The sequence below is a fragment of the Danio rerio genome, chromosome 24 (assembly GCF_049306965.1).
Source record: "Danio rerio strain Tuebingen ecotype United States chromosome 24, GRCz12tu, whole genome shotgun sequence".
Lineage (NCBI taxonomy): Eukaryota > Metazoa > Chordata > Actinopteri > Cypriniformes > Danionidae > Danio > Danio rerio.
This window is the reverse complement of record NC_133199.1, coordinates 10,452,656-10,472,816: the sequence shown is the minus strand read 5'-3', so window position 1 is coordinate 10,472,816 and position 20,161 is coordinate 10,452,656. Positions and strand designations below refer to the sequence as shown.

Sequence of the window (20,161 nt, the reverse complement as noted above, 5' to 3'; positions counted from 1 at the left end):
AATGTCACATGGCATCCGTGACACAACACCCTTAGAGAATCCCCTTCTGATTCTAAAACTAAGACGCCTGGTAGCATAGTCGGTCTCAATACACTGTAAAAAATGCTGGGTTCCACACAATTGATTTGAGTTGGGACAATATGAAGGAATTAAGTTAAGTTATTAGTTTTTTACAAATTTAGGTGGACCGAGCATAAAACAATTAAATTGCCCCCCCAAAAAAACTCAATTGTGTTTTTATCTTAATTTATATACACAGTAAAATGCAGGATTTCACACAATTCATTCATGTTGTGCCAACACAATTTGATTAAGTTTACTTTTAACAAATTTAGGGCGATTACACATGAAAAAATTAAATTGTCCCAAAGTAATCTCAAGAATTGTGTCAGTTTAGCTCGTTTTAATTGAGTATAGTTTGAACAAGTTAAAAATATATATATTTTTAAATGTAAGTTGATTGAACAAACAGCAAATGTAATTTTTAGCAGCAAATTACTGTGTGTGTGTATATATTTATCAACTATATACTCAACTATTTAGTCTCCATTTTCCTTACAAATCTGCATATATATTATATATAGTGTGTGTGTGTGTGTGTGTGTGTGTGTGTGTGTGTGTGTGTGTGTGTGTGTGTGTGTGTGTGTGTGTGTGTGTGTGTGTGTGTGTGTGTGTGTGTATATATATATATATATATATATATATATATATATATATATATATACACAGTTGAAGTCAGAATTATTAGCCCCCTTTTGATTTTTTTTCTTTTTTAAATATTTCCCAAATGATGTTTGACAGAGCAAGGAAATTTTCACAGTAAGTCTGATAATATTTTTTTCCTCTAGAAAAAGTCTTATTTGTTTTATTTCGGCTAGAGTAAAAGCAGTTTAGAATTTTTTTTAAATAATTTTTGGGACAAAATTATTAGCCCCTTCAAGCAATTTTTTTTTCCCGATAGTCTACAGAACAAACCATCGTTATAGAATAACTTGCCTAATTACCCTAACCTGCCTAGTTCACCTTATTAACCTAGTTAAGCCTTTAACTGTCACTTTAAGCTGTATAGAAGTGTCTTGAAAAATATCAAGTAAAATATTATTTACTGTCATCATGGCAAAGATAAAATAAATCAGTTATTAGAAATGAGTTATTAAAACTATTATGCTTAAAGATGTGCTGAAACAATCTTCCTTCCATTAAACAGAAATTGGGGAAAAAAATAAACAGGGGCGCTAATAATTCAGGGGGGCTAATAATTCTGAGTTCAACTGTACATATATATATATATATATATATATATATATATATATATATATATATATATATATATATATATATATATATATATATATATATATATATATATATATATATAAATAATTGCAATTAATCTAATTCTTCGCACACTGTAAAAATGTATATTTTATAACCACAATGGTTAGTAATACTGTAAAAATTGCCAGTAATACTGTCAATTACAGAACTAAATTGCCTGTTCTATAGATTCTATAGAATGCAGAGTTGTCATGTGGTAAAGTATGTATTATCTACCCCCACCATTTTTCTTGCAACTGATTTTTGCAGTGGTTGATGATGGCAATTAAAGCATGTTAGAGTTGAACATTATTGTAGGACAGTGTATTGCCGGTTTGAGGTTCCACTACCACATCACAGACAATATTGTAACAAATACTTCAATCTCAGTTCTGCGGTCAGTGTTTTTTTCTAATAAGAGCATCATATGCTTTGTTTTGTATTCTTTCTATTTTAAAATACATAATGATCAATAAAGGCTTTTGTTGTGCCCTTCTGACACTGAATAAATGGTACTTGTCATTCCATATAATACATAGGAATTGTATAGGATGCCTAAGAAAAGTATGCAAAATCTTTACAAAAAAATATATTTCATACTTTACCTAAAGCTATCAAGCATTCTATACATTTCCTAGGCATTCTGTACAATAACGCAATTTCACATATTGCAGTTACATACTGTATATACATTTTTTTATTATTATTGAAAACAAAGTGTTCATGTTCATGTGTCAAAACTTTACAGCAGTTTTTTTTTTTTTTTTTTTTTTACAGTGCACAAAATGTAACACTGTTTTAAAAATTATTGTATTGCTGTAAGGTGTGTCATGTTGTTTTTTTTTTTATAGTTTAGCCTTGTCTTGTTAACATTTATTTTGTAACAAAGTATATCTAAATGTGATCGTCTGATTCCAAGTGCACTTCAAGTGATGCAAAAACACAAATAACAAACAAAAGTCATGGCTAGGCATGGCAAAAAAAAAAAAAAAAGACCAACAGAAGGAGTATATAAACAATAGGGATCACATGACATGACAACCAATGAGAAACTAAACACATAACTAAAAAAAAAAAAACATCAAAGAACAAGGCACATGACTAAAATCAATGAAAACATGACACAAGTGCAAAGGAGCACATGGTAAAGAGAAAATAAAAAACAAGAAACACAAAGACAAAGACAAACTACAAAATAAAATACAAAACAAAACTTACAATTGCCCACGTTTATTATAAAATTTAGGCTACACTTGATTTTATTGAACTTTCCGCTCAACAGACCCTTTTCACATTTCCAGGTTTCACAGTAGCGGAAGTTGTCATGGTTAGGAAAACTTAATAATGTATATATAGCAGTTTAAATTTAAAAAAAAAAACATTTTAAGGTCAAAATTATTAGCCCATTTAACCTATATTTGTTTTCGATAGTCTACAGAACAAACCATCATTATACAATAACATGCCTAATCACCCTAACCTGCCTAGTTAACCTAATTGACATAGTTAGGCCTTTAAATGTCACTTTAAGCTAATGACAGGTTTGTGAAAAGGGTCTATAAAATACTAAATAGCTGCTTATGCATTATTTAGTAAGGTAGTAATTGGGTTTAGATGCTAGGTAGGATTAGTAATGTAAACTAAAATCAGAACAAAAGCAGCCATCACTACCATAGGTTTAATAATACTCAATTGATTTAAGGCCTTATGCATTTCATACACTTTTCTAGGCTTCGAGAAAAGAGGAAATTGTCTATTGCTTAGCCTTTCTGAGTACCTGCTGTCTGTGTTGCAAGTCCAATGGGTGCACATTTTCACAATGTTTTTTGTTGATCTCAGATGTTACTTTAATAGCCCAGGGGTCCGTTCTTCATACGCCAGTTATTCAATTAGCTGGATTTGGTTATTGACGATTTGACACTATCCAGCATCGTTTCGTTCTTTAAAACTCATTTGAGAGTTGTCTTTATAGCAACAGTTCTGGTAGATTATACTTGCTGGGGATCAGGCTTATTTCAAATAAACAGGATTAGATTGGGTGATTTCAAGCAAAGGTAAAACTAAAAGAATGTACCGAATGCTGATTTTTTTTTTTTTTTTTTTTACAGTAGTAGTTGCATACACTCAGACAAATAGTAAATCATTTGAAGTTAAATTATATCTAGCTTTAAAATATATATATAAAAAAATGACATCTGCATTCTGAAATATACACATATGTATTATTTTAAGGTACTAGCTTTAATACAATTTGTGTCTCATAATACATTATTTTAAAGGAATAATAATTTATGCAGTCATGCACGTTGACAGCAAATAAGACGGTGATTTAATGCTTCGCAAAAAGTTGCAGACACTTTTACAATATCAAAATATATTTTTGATGCAAAATTAATTTAAACAGCTGGTTATTCCTTACGCTGATCAAAAAACTTGAATAGGCCTAGGCTACTATAATAAAGAAAATCCGCTATAAGTAAGATTAAATAAATTTCTAAATAATCTTGACATGTGAAAGTGTAAAGTCTGCAGCCCACATCAAAGGTGGAAAGTTTTTGCATATCATATTTAACAAACTTTTTACTAAATATTTTGTGTAATTAATAATTTCATTTTAATCAGATGATGTCATTAAGCTTGTGTCGTCAGCCAATCGTTGCATTGCTGATCATAACTATGAGGATAGATATATCTGTCCTTCACAACACACGCAGCAATCTCAGATCAGTTTATCCAGATATTTTAATCTGATTCGTGAACTTGTTTGAAGAAACAAATTAGCCAGAGATCACTGATCAAAATTAAAAAGATCCAGGATCTGCAAAATCATCTTAGACCATTTAAGCGAGGTACGAAGGTTAGTTGGACTGTTTAGATTGTAGGACAATATGGTGGACAGTGACAGACAGATTGTTAGTGTTGATGACGATGATTAGCCGGATCACTTGTCAATCAAACTCTGGCTAAGAGTCAATAAAAAGCCCATGAAGTGAAATGCAAGGGTAAATCATGCGTATGCTTTGGTCTCCATCAGTTTGTGATGTTTTTGGTACTCAAAAAAGTGGTCCCATCACCTCATCCAAACAGCCGACGTTTAAGATTTACCTGCAGAAAGTGTTTCAAAAGCGAGTGAGGACATGAAGATCAGAGCAATATAGGCGGAGAAAGTAGTTCACATTCACTACAGGTCAGCGTTTTGCAATGAAGCGCAAAAGCACTTTAAGGCTCTTTCTTCTTTCAGTAGGAGGATTCACTTGCATGCTTGTGTCTTCTCCTCTTTACCTCTATCTCTTCCTCTCCTCTTTCCGTCCGCACGTCCATACTTCTCCTCGCCTTTTAAACTTTAATGCACGAATGTTCTCTTTTGATCATAGTTGTAAATGGTTTTCATTTTAATGTTTAAAACATTGTCTCTTTTATACCATTAGACTGAGGGGTGGAAGGGGGAAACCGTCAGTCATAAATCTTAGATGAGGTGCCTTCTCTAATGCCTGACTAAAAAATGATAGGTTATAAATTTGAGTGCATGTAAAATAGCACGTTTTCCTTTTTGGGAGGAGGAGAAAGCAGCCGAAGATTAAAATAATGCACGGCGGGAAACAGGTTGTCCCGAAAAGACGGACGGATGGCTAAAATAGTGAGATGGAGAAGATGTCTCTAATGGACACAAACATGCATAAATAACAACATGCATCAAAGCGCATCTAGGCTTTTAATAAACACTCACATGGGCTAAATAAATATCTAAAAATTCCCCCGAATTCCCCCAGTCACGATAATGTGCCTTTGGGGCCTGCCTCACATTTCCAAGGACTTTCTTAAATGGACCCTAGAAAGTGCTTCTGCGTTGGAGTGTATTTTAATGCTCCATTAATTGTCTGTCTTAAACCTCTAGGATTTAAGCTGGACATTTACTTTTTTTGCTTTCTCAGCAACAAAGCTGCACACTGTCCTGTTTCGTCAGATTTATTTATTTATTTCAAAAGGTCATGGAGAGTGGATTCTAAATCTGAGATGATGGAAAAAACTATTTAAATACAATGTAAAGTGGTGCAGTTGGTCGCGCTGGCAAGAAGGTCGTTGGTTCCAGCCCTGGCTGGGTCAGTAAGCATTTCTGTGTGGATTCTCACCGTGTTTGTGTGGACTTCCTCCGTGTACTCCGATTTCGCCCACCGTCCATAACAAAACAGGGGGCTAATATTTCTGTACATGGACAACTTAGTCTTTAATTTTTGCACTGTTCCCTTTAAACAAGATACTGGGACATGAACACTGGTGCATAAGCAGGAACAAGACTGATGTAGTGATTGAATAAAGAAGATGCACAGTTGTAGCTGGACAGAAGCTCTCCTAGTCAGCGTTCATGACACTGTTCCTTTAAAACCTGCTAAATCAAGTAAGCTCAGAGTGATTGATGCTCAGTACATCTTTTTTTTTTTTTTTTTGTAATTGGTATTTTGTCAACTACAATTCTTTTCATTTGTGTTACTATTTTACAGCTTTAAAAAGTTTTTTTTGTGAAAGCTCTTGTTATAATTTTATGTTTATTTGTGTTAATGTATAAATGTTTTACTGACATTGAGTGAATAGAAAAATAAATTCAATTAAAAAAACACAACATAAATATTATAATTCAATTAGCTGCAAAAAAGTTACACAGCCCTATTAAAACCATGTTTAATTTACACGTTTACATTGTGTTCATAAAACACATTCATAGCAGTTTAAGTTTACTTGATTATTTTAGATGCACTGAGGGTGTTACGACTAAATCATGTTGATTTAACTTTTTTTTTTCTTTTTATTTGTATATTAGGCATGGGCCGGCATAGGATTCTGATGGTATAACCTTGGATAAAAATGTTAAGATTTCACAGTATCAGAGTAATGTGAATACTGCTTTAAAATATACTCTTTTTAAATGCCAGGGTAAAAAACAAAAACTTTTTTCCCCTTTGAAAACAATAAATTTTATTTTTTTGAAATATTTAAAATATTTTGGAACAGTAAACATGTCAGGCTAAACAATTCAAATAAATCATTGACATCTGCTGTCTTCTTAGTTTTTAAAAACACAAATTTCTTTATAAATTAAAATGGCATCTTTGGATTTTTTTTTTACTGGAGATACTGTTGTCCTAAAAAAATGCAAATAAAAAAATACACACATACCTTAGCAGCGGTAATACAGAACATTTTGGCAGTTTAAAAACCTTGACTTTTCCAAACAGCGGTATACCTTGAAAGTGGTTACCGTCCCATGCCTAGAGTACATCACTCACAAGGGCTAGTGTTGCTTACACAGCTGCGTTTAAAGTGTGTTTAAAATGCTTGCGGACCCCCATTTCTTTGCAAGTAATCGTGTGTGGAAATGTAACTGGTGCATTTAGATCTCTTTATTTTAGAATTAATAAAAAGCGATGCTCAAACACTCAAAGTACTACTGCTTTCAAGAACTTGATCGCTGTAAAAAATTGTCTTTTTGTAAGTGGCATCAGTAGCCGCGTTTATTTCAACCATTCATTGAATTGATTATTAATAGGCCTCAAGGGCATAGAATTGGCATGGACGGAGGGAACATGTCCCCACCAATATCCAACAATTACTAAAATGTCCCCACCAATAATAAAATCGCCATTACAATAAAATAATGCTTTGTCAACCCTCAGTAACCTAAATGTGCTCAAAGGGTTAAATCCACAGACACAGTTGAAGTCAATTATTAGCCCCCCTGAGTTATTAACTCCTCTGTTTATTTTTCCCCAATTTCTGTTTAATGGAGAGACAATTTGTTTCAACACATTTCTAAACATAATAGTTTTAAAAACTCATTTCTAATAACTGATTTATTTTTTCTTTGCCATGATGACAGTAAATAACATTTGACTAGCTATTTTTCAAGACATTTCTATACAACTTAAACAAAAGTGACATTTAAAGGCTCAACTAGGTCAATTAAGCTAACTAGGCAGTTTAGGGTAATTAGGTACATTATTGTATAACGATGGTTTGTTCTGTAGACCATCAAAAACAAATGTGCCTTAAAGGGGGTATTATAATTGACCTAGAAATTGTTTTTAAAAAAATTAAAAACTGCTTTTATTCGAGCCCAATTAAAACAAATAAGACTTTCTCCAGAAGAAAAAATATTATCAGACATACTGTGAACATGTCCTTGCTCTGTAAAACATCATTTGGGAAATAATTAAAAACGAAAGAAAAATTGGGGGGGGGGGGGTGGTGGAGGGGGGGGGGGGGTTGTGGTGGGGGTGATGGGGCTAATATGTCTGACATCAACTGTATATAATAGACAATAGGGATAAAACGGTTAAACACCTCTCTAAACTTCTGTACATTCATCCCTCCTCAAAGATTACGGTAAAATCATACGAATTGACTTTTGCTGCATAGGACGTGCTTCATTAATTGTTATTTGCATTATTAAGTGTTGGCATGTTTTTTAAAAGCACGTAACAGAATGTGTCTATAGGTCTGTACGTCCCTATCAAGAGCAAATACATACTCTTGATAGGCCTACCCAGCCAAAGAACATTTCAATCAGCTCATACCAGAGTGCAGAAAAGATCTATTTAAGACGACTGATGATCCATCCCAATAAAACCTAAGTACTGTTTAATAATATAGTTTTTTACTAATATGGTTTAAGTATCATCCTTACAATAACATTGCTTCAGATAACTATTAACATGTTCTATTTAATGGATGCAATTAGGGGAGATAAGTATGGACTCTTACCTTGCAGATTCTGTAGAGGGAGAGCCATGATGCCACCAGCAGCAGCGGCTGCGACCAAGCCCTGTATGTTGGCAGCAGTGGGCAGAGACAGAACCAGGCCCTGCTGCCCACCCAGATGCCCACCAGCGTTAAACGGAATCAGTATGGGCTGGTTTAAACCCGGAGCTCCACCAGACATCACTCCGCTAACTGCTGACGCCAGCTGCTGAGCAACTAGTAGAGACTGAAAAAGAGAGCAAACCTGAAGGTTAGCAGGAAGGTTTATATGTACTGTAGAATACCTCCAAAAATGGCAACAGGTGGCGTTTCTGTGTGGAGTGTGCATGTTCTCCACGTCCAAACAGTCCAAAGACATGCTGTATAGGTGAATTGGATAAACTAAATTGGCCGCAGTGTATGTGTTTGAATGATTGTGTATGGATGTTTCCCAGTACTGGGTTGCAGCTGGAAGGGCATCCGCTGTGTAAAACATATGCTGGATAAGTTAGCGGTTCATTCATAGTAAACTTGGATCACTCTGATTGGATTATTACTAATTACAGAGAAGAAGCCAGTGGTGCTCAATTATATCATGATCTCCTCTTGAAATTAATTATGAAACCTACCTTATCATAATTTATAAATGTATTAATATTTCCTTTTTTTTTTTAGAGTTTTTTTTTATTTCCATTTCATTCTTATCTGTAAAATTATCTCTCCTCAAGCATGAAGTACAATGAAGCACCTCTATTAAAGGGATAGTTTGTGCAAATCTTAACATTTTGTCATTATTTACTCTCCCTCTACTTGATGACTTATTCATTCATTTTCTTGTCGGCTTAGTCCTTTTATTAATCTGGGGTCGCCACAGCGGAATGAACCGCCAACTTATCCAGGAAGTTTTTACGCAGCGGATGCCCTTGCAGCCGCAACCCATCTCTGGGAAACATTTACACACACATTCACACACACACACACTCATACCCTACGGACAATTTAGCCTACCCAATTCATCTGTACCACATGTCTTTGGACTGTGGGGGAAACTGGAGCACTTCGAGGAAACCCACGCGAAGGCAGGGAGCACATGCAAACTCCACACAGAAACGCCAACTGAGCTGAGGTTCGGCAGTAATTGACTGCCATAGTATTTTTGTTCCTACTATGGCTACTGGTTTCCAACATGCTTCAGTATATCTCTCATTGAGTACTTTTATATGGTTTTCAGTAATCAAGTTATTTGCCTTAATCTGAATATGACAATAATATGATTAAGGTGTTTACATGAGTTTCTTTTAAAAATGTTCCTTTGACAATTCCGTTTTACATGTTATGGCACATAACTTGATTAACATCACTGCACTATCAACATTCCTCGCAGCTTCATGTAAATTCCGGTGTTTAATTTTTTGATTCAGGAACATTCCTCATTCAGGAACATTTCATGCATGCCCCCTTGACAAATGAGATATTGGATACAAGTAAGAACTGTTGGAAGAGTGTTGTTTTAATGGAATTTGATACCACATGCCGTATGGGGAACAAAACTTTCTGTTGTCCTTCACTGACTTAGTAGGTGAAGAGGTGTTTAGACTATCCTGTCACAAAATGTGACGGAAATCCTACATGATGGTAATAGTTTGATTGCGGTGTTAACATGTCTGTACAGCACTTCATTAATGCGACTAAAATCACCATACTCCAACAAGTTTTTTCTGTTTCGTTTGATTATGACCATCATCAAATTTAATTAATCAAAAACTGATGTTTACATGGTAATCTCTTAATCAGAGTACTGTTTTAATCAAGTTAAAATTGTATTATTGGTGTCCATGTAAGTGTACTCACACCCAATTTACACAGGGCTTTAAGCTGCCTTTCCACTGAACACGACATTTGGACACGACTGTTGGAATACGCCCTCCTGTGGCAGTCGCAAAGAATTTTCAGTTTTGTCATGCACCATGGGAGAGAAGCGGATCTCGTGGTGTCAGAAATAAAGGAGTACAAAAGCAAGATCCTTTATTCTCTGTGCATTCACCATGGTTGAATGAATGAATACCAGAAACTCATAGACAGCTAAAAATATTGAAGGAAATGTGGAAACAGCATAAAAAATATGTTTTATTACTCATTTATGAGTAAAAATTATCATTTTTTAATATAGACCTTTTCTGACTCAAAAAAATAACGGAAAAACTCCTATTTCTCATCTTACGTACACAGATCTGCTTGGACAACACTGAAATACATCACATTCGGTCGGCCGGTCGCATACGGTCTAGTCGCAGGAGTTCAAATATTTCAACGGATCCGCACCTCAATTCGAATCCGAATTTTCCACATATGGAGAGGATCGGAACTCCATGCAGCTCCCCGGCTACTCTCCATTGGAAATGAAGGACTTTAGGTCTGTCGCTTGTCATTTCTCGTGTACAGTGGAAAGGAGGCTTTAGTCTCAATGCTTGACAGAGTGCGTGTCTGAAGAAGGCTGATTGGCTGACACTTCCGCTGGCGCTTGAAAAGTTGAGAAATTACCAACTTCTGCAGCAAGCAATGTCACTGAAGTGGTGCAGATGTATCTACAATGCAGTACGGCAATGCCTGACGTCACTCATTCAAAGCGAATTGGATGCGTTGACCCTGACACCCTGTGTGAATGGGGCATCAGTGAGTACATTTACATGGACACCAATAATCTGATTTTAATCCGATTAATCTGACATCACAATATTTGCGTTCTGATTTGAGGGATAATAATAACAGTTCATTTTAGAAACAGTGAACCAAGAATCTGCTGTAACTTAGATATTTACGGCGAAAATAGGGTCACTAAAGTAAATGTTAGCAAGCCCTGTTAACTGTGTTTTACAGTAAAAATAGAACAGCTTAGGTTACACTCGCGTCAAGCAGCCTAAACTGTTCTGAAATGCAGTTATGCACTGCAGGTACAGCATACATATAGTTAAAGTCAGAATTATTAGCCCCTCTTTGATTTTTTTTGTCTTTGTTTAAATATTTCCCAAATTATGTTTAACAGAGCAAAAACATTTTCACAGTATGTCTTAAAACATGTCTTATTAGCCCCTTTAGGCAAATTTTATTTTGGATAGTCTACAGAACAAACCATTGTTATACAATAACTTGTCTAATTACACTAACCTGCCTAGTTAACCTAATTAACTTAGCTAAGCCTTTACACTTTCACTCTAGTCACTTTAAGCTGTATAGAAGGGTCTTGAAATATACCTAGTAATATATTATTTACTGTCATCATTGCAAAGATAAAATAAAATGGTTATTAGAGATGAATTATTAAAACTTATATGTTTAGAAATATGTTGAAAAAATTTCTCTGTTAAACAGAAAACGAGGAAAAAAATAAACAAGGAGGCTAATAATTCAAGGGGCTAATAACTCTGACTTCAACTATATATAATATTAAACAAGTAAATATAATACCTTCTGTTCTCTTTTTTTTTTTTTTTTAATGCTAAAAGTTGCACCTGAACTGCTCTCTTAGACAATTTGAAAATCGTGTAAAACGATGCAATGAACTGTATTACGCTTGTGCATTGCACCTTATTACAGTACTGAGTTCTGATTGGTCAATCGTTGTTGTTTATAAGTCATAAATTACCATAAATAGAGAATTTTAATATTTCATTTACATGCTAAGTTTTACATCACACACACATACACTGTTGTTAATCTAAAGAGAATGGTGGTTTTACAAAGGAGATGCTTTTTGTCAATTCTTTCCACAAGGGGCATGCCATCCCCCCGCATCCCCCCTCCATTCAAGCACTGGTTGTAACCATATTTGGCTTCCTCAGTAGAAACATTTCTATCAAGTTTTTATGTACAGATTTTGAACGCGGAAGCATACAAAATCTTATGCTCAAAATACACATATCGGAAGAAGGTATGATCAGATATGCTGTATGCAGTTACAATCTCTTTATTTCAAAAGGAGATTAATATTAATTATATTCAGTATAATTAAATATGAAGTAAACACAGAATGAAGTGACACACCAACAAGAACATCTATTTTCTCTTCCATACAAAACTAATTGGATTGCAGGGCAACAGAGGGGGAAAAAAATCAACAATGGATGAAAAAAAAAAAAAGTGTGTTGTCATGCAGTGATGAATCATGACTTGTGTGAACAGCTTCATTGGGATCTATTGTTTTGATTCAAGAGCACCATCCTGTCATATATTCCCATTAATTAATCAAACTCAAAGGGTAAAAGTTTACTTCAAGAGGAAAGTTGCACTGATGAGTTTGAAGTAAAAAAGAGCAAATGGGGGAAAAGGCTTGTTCTAAATTAAAATGACACAAAGACGTGATTCGAGTAACAGAAGGGCAAATACACAGTCTTCTAGCATAGAATTATTTTGTTCATTTATTTTTTAAAATTGTTGTTTTATTGGTATTTTGGCTTGTAACGATTTGAGTCTAAGAAAAGCGCATTACAAATAAAATGTATAATAATAATAATAATGATAATAATAATAATAATAATAATAATAATAATAATAATAATAATAATTATTATTATTATTATTATTATTATTATTGTTGTTGTTGTTGTTGTTGTTGTTGTTGTTGTTGTTGTTGTTGTTGTTGTTGTTGTTGTTGTTGTTGTTGTTATTATTATTATTATTATTATTATTATTATTATTATTATTATTATTATTATAAAATTCATAACATTTATGGTTGTCTATAACAGAATTATAAAGTTAAAAAACAGAAAAATCGTTTTTTGGTGCTGAGTTTCACCGAATAGGTTGTGAACGATAATTCAGATTACTTTCATTCATTTATTTCATAAAGGTTTTGTGTTTGTTTTATATTGAAACATGTTGAAAGGTTAAATACAAACTTTTATAATGCTGAAGTGACTTTAGTTTGTGCTTTTTTGTTTCCGAATATATTATTCAACTTGTTTATCACCCTGTGATATTTTTATTTTTGTGCTGCTGGTAACATTTTGTGCTTAATTAGTGGTTAAAAATTACTTTTTGTTTAAGTCTGTCTTGTGTTCTTTTTGTGAGAATGCAAATTAATTAAAACTGTGAAGCTGATCAACAGTGTATTCTCCATGCTGTACTGAAGTGACATTATATGGGCATTAATGGGAGCATTTAAAATGATCTTTAGAAAAAGTCAAATCTCAAATTAAAAAGTTATTTGAACAGTAACGCATTACTTTTTGTATAATCCAATAAAAATCTATACATTTTTGGATAAAGTAACAAGTAACTGTAACTAGTTACTATTTTTCAGTAACTAGCACAACAATACAGTTTCTACAGTTCTGGTGCTCAAATAATATATCTTCTTTAGTAAAAAATAACAGACTTATGGCCTACATTATATGACAGACGACACAATCTAACTAAAAACATGACGTTTGCTGTAAACTATAGGCTATATTATTTGGGCAATCATTATGACATTGATCTGATTTGTTGTGGTCCAGCTTTCTTTTTGTAAAATTAGATTTTTTTTTTTGAAATCGGTAATTGTCTACTATCATTGGCCCTAATCGTTAGTGAAATATCCAGCCTTTTAGCAAAACCTGATATTTTCCTGCAGGTTTGACACAGACTAAACTACACCGTCTGAGGCCAGTTTTACGTAACAAACATTCCCTCACCTAAACTCGCTGCGAGTAAGATGGAGCACTGAACATGAAACTGAAAGTATGTCTGAACAATTATTTTTTGTCAGAATTTTTATTTTTTTAAACGAATTTAGTTTCGTATAATTTGTTAAATAAACAAGAACATTTGAAGTGAAGTTCAGAACAAGGTCCACCTATATTGGGCTTAATAATTTTATGTTGATGACAATTCATATTGCGCCTGTCAGTTTCACTTCTATTAACTTTAAATCAACTACTTTGACCACAATGAGCCAGGCTTTACAAACTATTAGCAGCACTTAAAGTATTCACATCGAAAGAATAAACTCAGTCGGAAGGATGAGAGTACAGAAACTTTTTATGAGAATAGTTTTACGGAGTGGCGCATGTCACTTGATGAAGTGCTTGATGCATCACTGAGACCTCCGGTATCTGTTAACACTTTCAAAACAGCAGCACAAAGGGAAGAAATCACTCTGTTGAGGATCTGTCAATGTATTATTGAGGCTTTTCTAATTGAAACTTTCAGGTAGGCCTACTTTGTGTGTAAAGTGCAGGTAATAACCCTCTTTACTCAAGTGTTGTGAATGCGAACTGCTAGTCTAACAGACACAGCGCAACGTGATGTAAAACAGCAATAAACTCCATGTTACAGGTGAAAATTAAACCATTTAATGCAGAACTAAATGCATTTCTCCACTGATAATTAAAACTAACAGGAACAAACAGTCTTGGAGAGTTTTTCATGTTATCATGAACGCGACATGCAGTTTGAATTGTAAATGAATGAAGAATGATTGACGGCGGGAAGTGCTGAACTGAACATGAATTTAACCACAATAATATTCATCTATACTTCACAACTGTAGAATGGCTTCAGAACATTTGGGATGTAGTAGGCCTACATGACAGCTTTCCAGTGCCTTGTCATATGCTACCTTCGTGGCTTTTGTTGGCGTATAAATTACACAGAATATAGCGCACGTGCAAGATCGGATTTGGATCGGTGCCAGCTGGCCAATACCCACTCCAGCAAAAATATATGGTGTCAAACCAATTTCCGATCCAAGTATAGGGACCGGTGCATCCCTAGAAATGAAACACGTTGGTATGTTCATGACCCACTGCTGAATGCTTTTTCTGCAAGAGACCAGTGCATTTTTCTTCACAGCAAACTATTTTACACCTTTATACTGTACATAACAAATCCTGTCTATGAAACAACTCTCGCAGCCTGCTCCTCCTCCTTACAAGTCAGCAATTTCTCACTCTCTCTCCGTTACACACACAAGCTACATTATAATCTTCCCCATTAGCATTTATAGCTGCTTTTTTTGGCTTGATCTTGTTCAGTCAGCTTTATCGCTGAGGGCTTTTCCAGTCAAGTTCCAGTACATTATATTGTTTATGAATTGTTTCCTCAATGCATTTTTGTACTGCCAACAGCTCTCAAACACTTTAAGTGTATGGAAAATAGGGTGTAAATGGTACATTTGAATGTTAAGAAGAAGACCAAAAACATTTCCGGTTGAAGCAGTCTCATCATTTCTGGCTTGCTGCGCTTTCCTAATTTATGAATGCTGATAAAAAGGGAATGGAATAGCATAAAACAGAATTGCTATGATAGATATGAGGTACAATTATTCAAACATTAAATAATAAGCATTTTCAGGATGGAGGAGTCTGGAGAAAATGTTCAGACTGAAAGCGGTTCACTGATGCGTTTGATTTCTGTGTGATAAGACAAGGCTTTACTCATTTCATTTAAAACAAACATCTTGAATCAAACGGTAATCAGCATAATACAACACTGTTTAATATTCTAATTCTTCAAACAAAAGGCATTTGTCAAACAGACGAAAACCCCTCTTATAGAACATACAGAGAAATGTCACTTGTCATTTCGTTCACTCTAAACACTGACATAAAAAGAATGCACACACACACACAAAAAAAAAATCAATTAACCACTCAAAGAATGACAACAAAGACTCATCTGACAGAGCTGTGTGACATATGCTTATTCTTGCTGTTTTAAGTGTGTGTCGGTTATTTGAAGCACAAAATCAAAGATTGTCTGCCAGCATCTTATCTCAGTCTCAAAGTGAATGCCACTGCCTGGTTTGACTCTGTGCCCACAAGATGCTTGAAGTTTTTTTATCGGTTAGAAAAACTATGTTTATATATTTTAGAGAGCTAAAAGTCAGCTCTAGAACATTATAATGTAAAAGAGCTATATTTTTATTTTTGTTTAGTATTACTAATTACATGGTAACGTGGACAAGATTGATAATTTAACATTGCAAATGTCATTATGTGAAGAGCAAATAAAATGAAGCTACAAATTTATCACAGCACAGGCTCATTTAAATACATCCATTTGATCTTTATTTTTGTTTTGCTTTTCACAACGAAGTGAAAAAGATTAAGAAAAAAAAGAGTCAAAGTCATGCTCTTTCAAATTGTGGAACATTCCAGTAATTTAGAAAGGAAGATTGATGTAGAATGCTGGTATTGTTCTGGATAAATAAAATTGATTTACTTCAGTTTAGAATAAGGGTGCTTTCACACTAGCACTTTTGGTCTTCAGCCGGGTTTGTTTGACGTCAAAGTATGGTACGCTTATCCAGAAACTGGTCCATATGAACTGTAAAAGTTACTGACAAAGTCCCTGTCAAAGTCTGACAAAGTCCCATAGATTATAGTCTCTGCTGCTCTCTCAATAGCAAATGGCCGACGAATCCCGCATTGCAGCATAGATTATTGTATCAAAAATCAGAAAAATGACAGGAACAAACACAGCAGAAGGTTGGCTATACTGTGGTATTGTTGTGAATATGTCTATAACCCTTTATACCCCGCAGCCAAATCTCTATTTGTCAGTGATCGTCATCTTCATGATCAGTCCCGGGATTCCCCGCGACTCCGCTTGTGTGCAGGGAAATCGCGTGCACATTTCACAGGAACTGGAAGTACATATTTGGTGATGTACCATATCAATGACCAAACAAAAGATCCGAATCCAACTCGATTCGTTTATTCGACTCCGAGTCAACTATTTCGCTAAAGAATCAATATTTTTAAACATGGTGCATTTTTAGATTTGAACCTCAGCTGTATGTTTTCATTTACTTAGAGCTGTGTTACACATTTTATGGAAGGTCATTTTCAAAAACCCATAATAGAGACTTTTTAACAATTATTATCAGTGTTTGACTTTTTATTACTCTTAAAATTTTAGTCAAAATTATTTGATAAACAGAAAGATTTATTTGAACCAGAAATATATTTGCACCCCTATAAACTACAGTATTTTGATTAATTTCATTCATCCTTGCTATATTGTATTGACCCCATATGTTACATTCATAAAAGAAAAAATAGTTTGATGGTTTTGATGGTGCTCCAATCTATAAATAAAGCAACCCACATGTTTTACTTTTCAACAAGACCATAATTGTACCTTTATATAATGCAGCCATTTTAATGTGGCATTATTTGAATTCTTTTTAAAAAATGACAAAATTGGTCCATAGCATTGGGTTTGGTTCAAATCAACATTTAATGGCCCTTTGAGAACATCAGTCATTGTACTGAGGAAATTATTTAAAGGCCACTTGACCTGAACAACAGAACTGAAGAGCCTCCATCAGTCTGAAGATGACTAAAACAAGTTGAGAAACAGAGCGCTTAAGAAAAACTGACTATTTGGTATGCTGCAGGTAAACCTTAATATAGATATATGTAAAATCTAAATATGTTAATTTTGGGGGTCTTAAAAAGATTTTGGTACAAAAAGTATATTCCTATAATTATTATTTTGTATTCAGAATTTATTCCAGGGGTGTTAAAATAAACATATACTATGATTTATTTGGCTTTTTACTTGATGAAAATTAAACTAGCACTCATTGCACCACCCCATATAATATAACATTATGTAGATCGTATTATTATTATTATATTTATTATACTATTATTATATCATTTTTTTTTACATTTTTACAATATTGTCAGACTATTTACAATAGCTTCTTATATTTTTTTTTTTACTTAAATCAAACTTAAATATCAATAAACAAATCTGATTGTCACCCCAAATTACATTAAGAAACATTTTTAGATCTGCACATACAACTGACTTCATGTATTTACAATAACATATGTATAAGGAATCTCACTGTATTTTCAATGGAATTTTTTCTAGGAATAAATCTATTGTGTTGTGACCAGCAAAATGTCTGTGGCAGGAACCAAGGAAGGGACTCATCCTCTTTGACTCAGCATGAAAAGCGGTTCTTCTCTTATTCTTTTTTCTTGTTAGATCCACTAATGGCTCACACCGTTTTCCCATCAGCCCTCACTCTAAGCGACAAGGCAGCTGACAAACTGATCTGAACCCCAGCGTGTCTGTGAAATGGGATCCCCCAGGATCAAAACACACTTTAAAATGGCTGAACAACTCTTCACTCAAAATACCCTTGGGATGTTTAAGTCACGCTACCACCTCGCTGCTCCTAAATGTCCATTTACATACACGAGATACACTCTTCAAAGATACTGTGGCATAATAGTGATAAATAACCTACCATTTTGCAATATTGTTGAGGGAGATTTTGTTTTTCCACTGTGCATGTGTGCTCTGAACCATCTATAAAGTTATCTTTTTTTTTTTTTTTGCATTTCTTTTGCTGCTATACACTTTTTCTACATACTCTCAATCTGCCAAACACCTTTCTATATGTAGAAAAAGTGTTTCCCTAAAACCTTACATTTTTAATTTTAGAGTCATTTTAAAATCATTAAATTGTACTTAAATTGCATTTAAATGACTGTTTATGATTAAGGTAACATACAATATGCTAAATAATACTGATATATGCATAATAGCAATAATTTTTTTTTTTTTTTTAGTGAATGCTTTTACACATGAAAATGTTCCTTCTAAAGTTTGATGGTTGACTTGTGAGCAGAATAATATCACCTTATATACCGTTATTTCTGGTACTAGTATCAGCCCTGTTCCAGTCTTTTTAGGTAAGAATATAGTTGTCTAGATTGCAAATGTGTGGTTTATTTTTAAAGATCCCAATTTTTTTAAAGGTGTCTATTTAAATATGCGTTTCAGTGATTTTAAATGTGATTATATATGTATTGTGTATATAAAATAATATAAAAATAATATGCAATAATAATAATAATTATTATTATTTTTTATTAGAGAGAAAGAAAGAAATTCATGCAATTATTTACAAGACAAATCCAATTAATATAATTTCAAACTATTAAAATGTCAAAAAAAAGCTTGATCTGTTAGATTTTTCTACATCAGAAGTAGTTGGAGCATAAATCATATCCAAAATCTCAAACTTAAACCATAAACAAATGGGAAAAAACTCACTAATGAAATTGTTAATTGGCTTAGGAAATAGGTAAATAGTGACAGTGAAGGGGGTCTCCATAATCCTGAACCAGACCGTATGCTAAGCAGATTCATGGAAGAGTTTGGCAAGAGTAGAAATGGTTGTGCCAAACCGAGCCTGGTTTCTCTTGAGGTTTTTCCTTCACTTTCGTCAATTGGTGAAGCTTTGTTCCTCGCAACTGTCACCACTGGCTTGGTTGGTTTGGCACTTGTGGAACTGTGAAAATTAACCCACACTGAACTGAACTAAACTGAACTTCAACTCTGAAAACTGGACTGACACAGTTTCAATTTACTAGAACTTCTATCTTAAACTGCTTCGACACAATCCATATAGTAAAAGCGCTATAGAAATAAACATACATTGAATTGAAGGTGACAGAGTCACATTGTTCTGTGTTATTCAATAGGGATGCACTGAATTTTCGGCTGCTGAAAATCAGAGACAGAAAATGGTGTTTTCGAATAAAAGACAAAAACATCAGCCGAAAAAATTTACCTTAAAAAAAAAAAAAAAATGAGCAGGAAAAAGCTGAAAAAAGGCTATGCAACGATGTCTAAAGCAGAAGAGCAGCGGAGCACACCATCAACTAGCCCGCATGCCTGCTGTGGTCAAAGTTCAAAATAGCTCAGTATTCTGTTCTGTGAATATCCCGCTTATATGTTCAGGTATACATAGCTATGCATGAGCTGCACATGCTCACCTAAAAAGCAAAGTCCCATCAAACAACGCGCCAACATGACATTTCTCTGTATTTGTTCATCCTGCTTACAAAGGTGCTACTAAGCCGTCATGGCAAAGCTGGTAATAGATGCCTTATTTTATTGCGTTGTGTGTGTGTGTGTGTGCATTTTTTCTTTTTTTTGCTTTATATTATTGGCTTTTGTGTGTGTGTGCATTTTTTTTTTTGCCAGTATATATAGTTAGTTTTGTATCAATATAATCAAAGTTAAATTGAAAAAGTCTTACAAAATTACTTTATATCAAAAGGCATAATTTCCACCGGGACAGGGGGGACATGTTCAT

At 34.0% G+C, this 20,161-nt stretch overlaps 1 protein-coding gene across 15 annotated transcripts in view; it reads right to left on the bottom strand.

The window, feature by feature from the left end:
• Window positions 1–20,161, bottom strand: part of pou6f2 (POU class 6 homeobox 2) — a 232,807-nt gene that overhangs the window by 153,625 nt on the left and 59,021 nt on the right. For all 15 annotated transcript variants that reach the window (XM_073941589.1, XM_073941595.1, XM_073941591.1 and 12 more), the window contains one exon: window positions 8,074–8,296. In XM_073941589.1, the coding sequence (XP_073797690.1) occupies window positions 8,074–8,296 (223 nt within the window). The remainder of the gene's footprint in view (window positions 1–8,073; window positions 8,297–20,161) is intronic.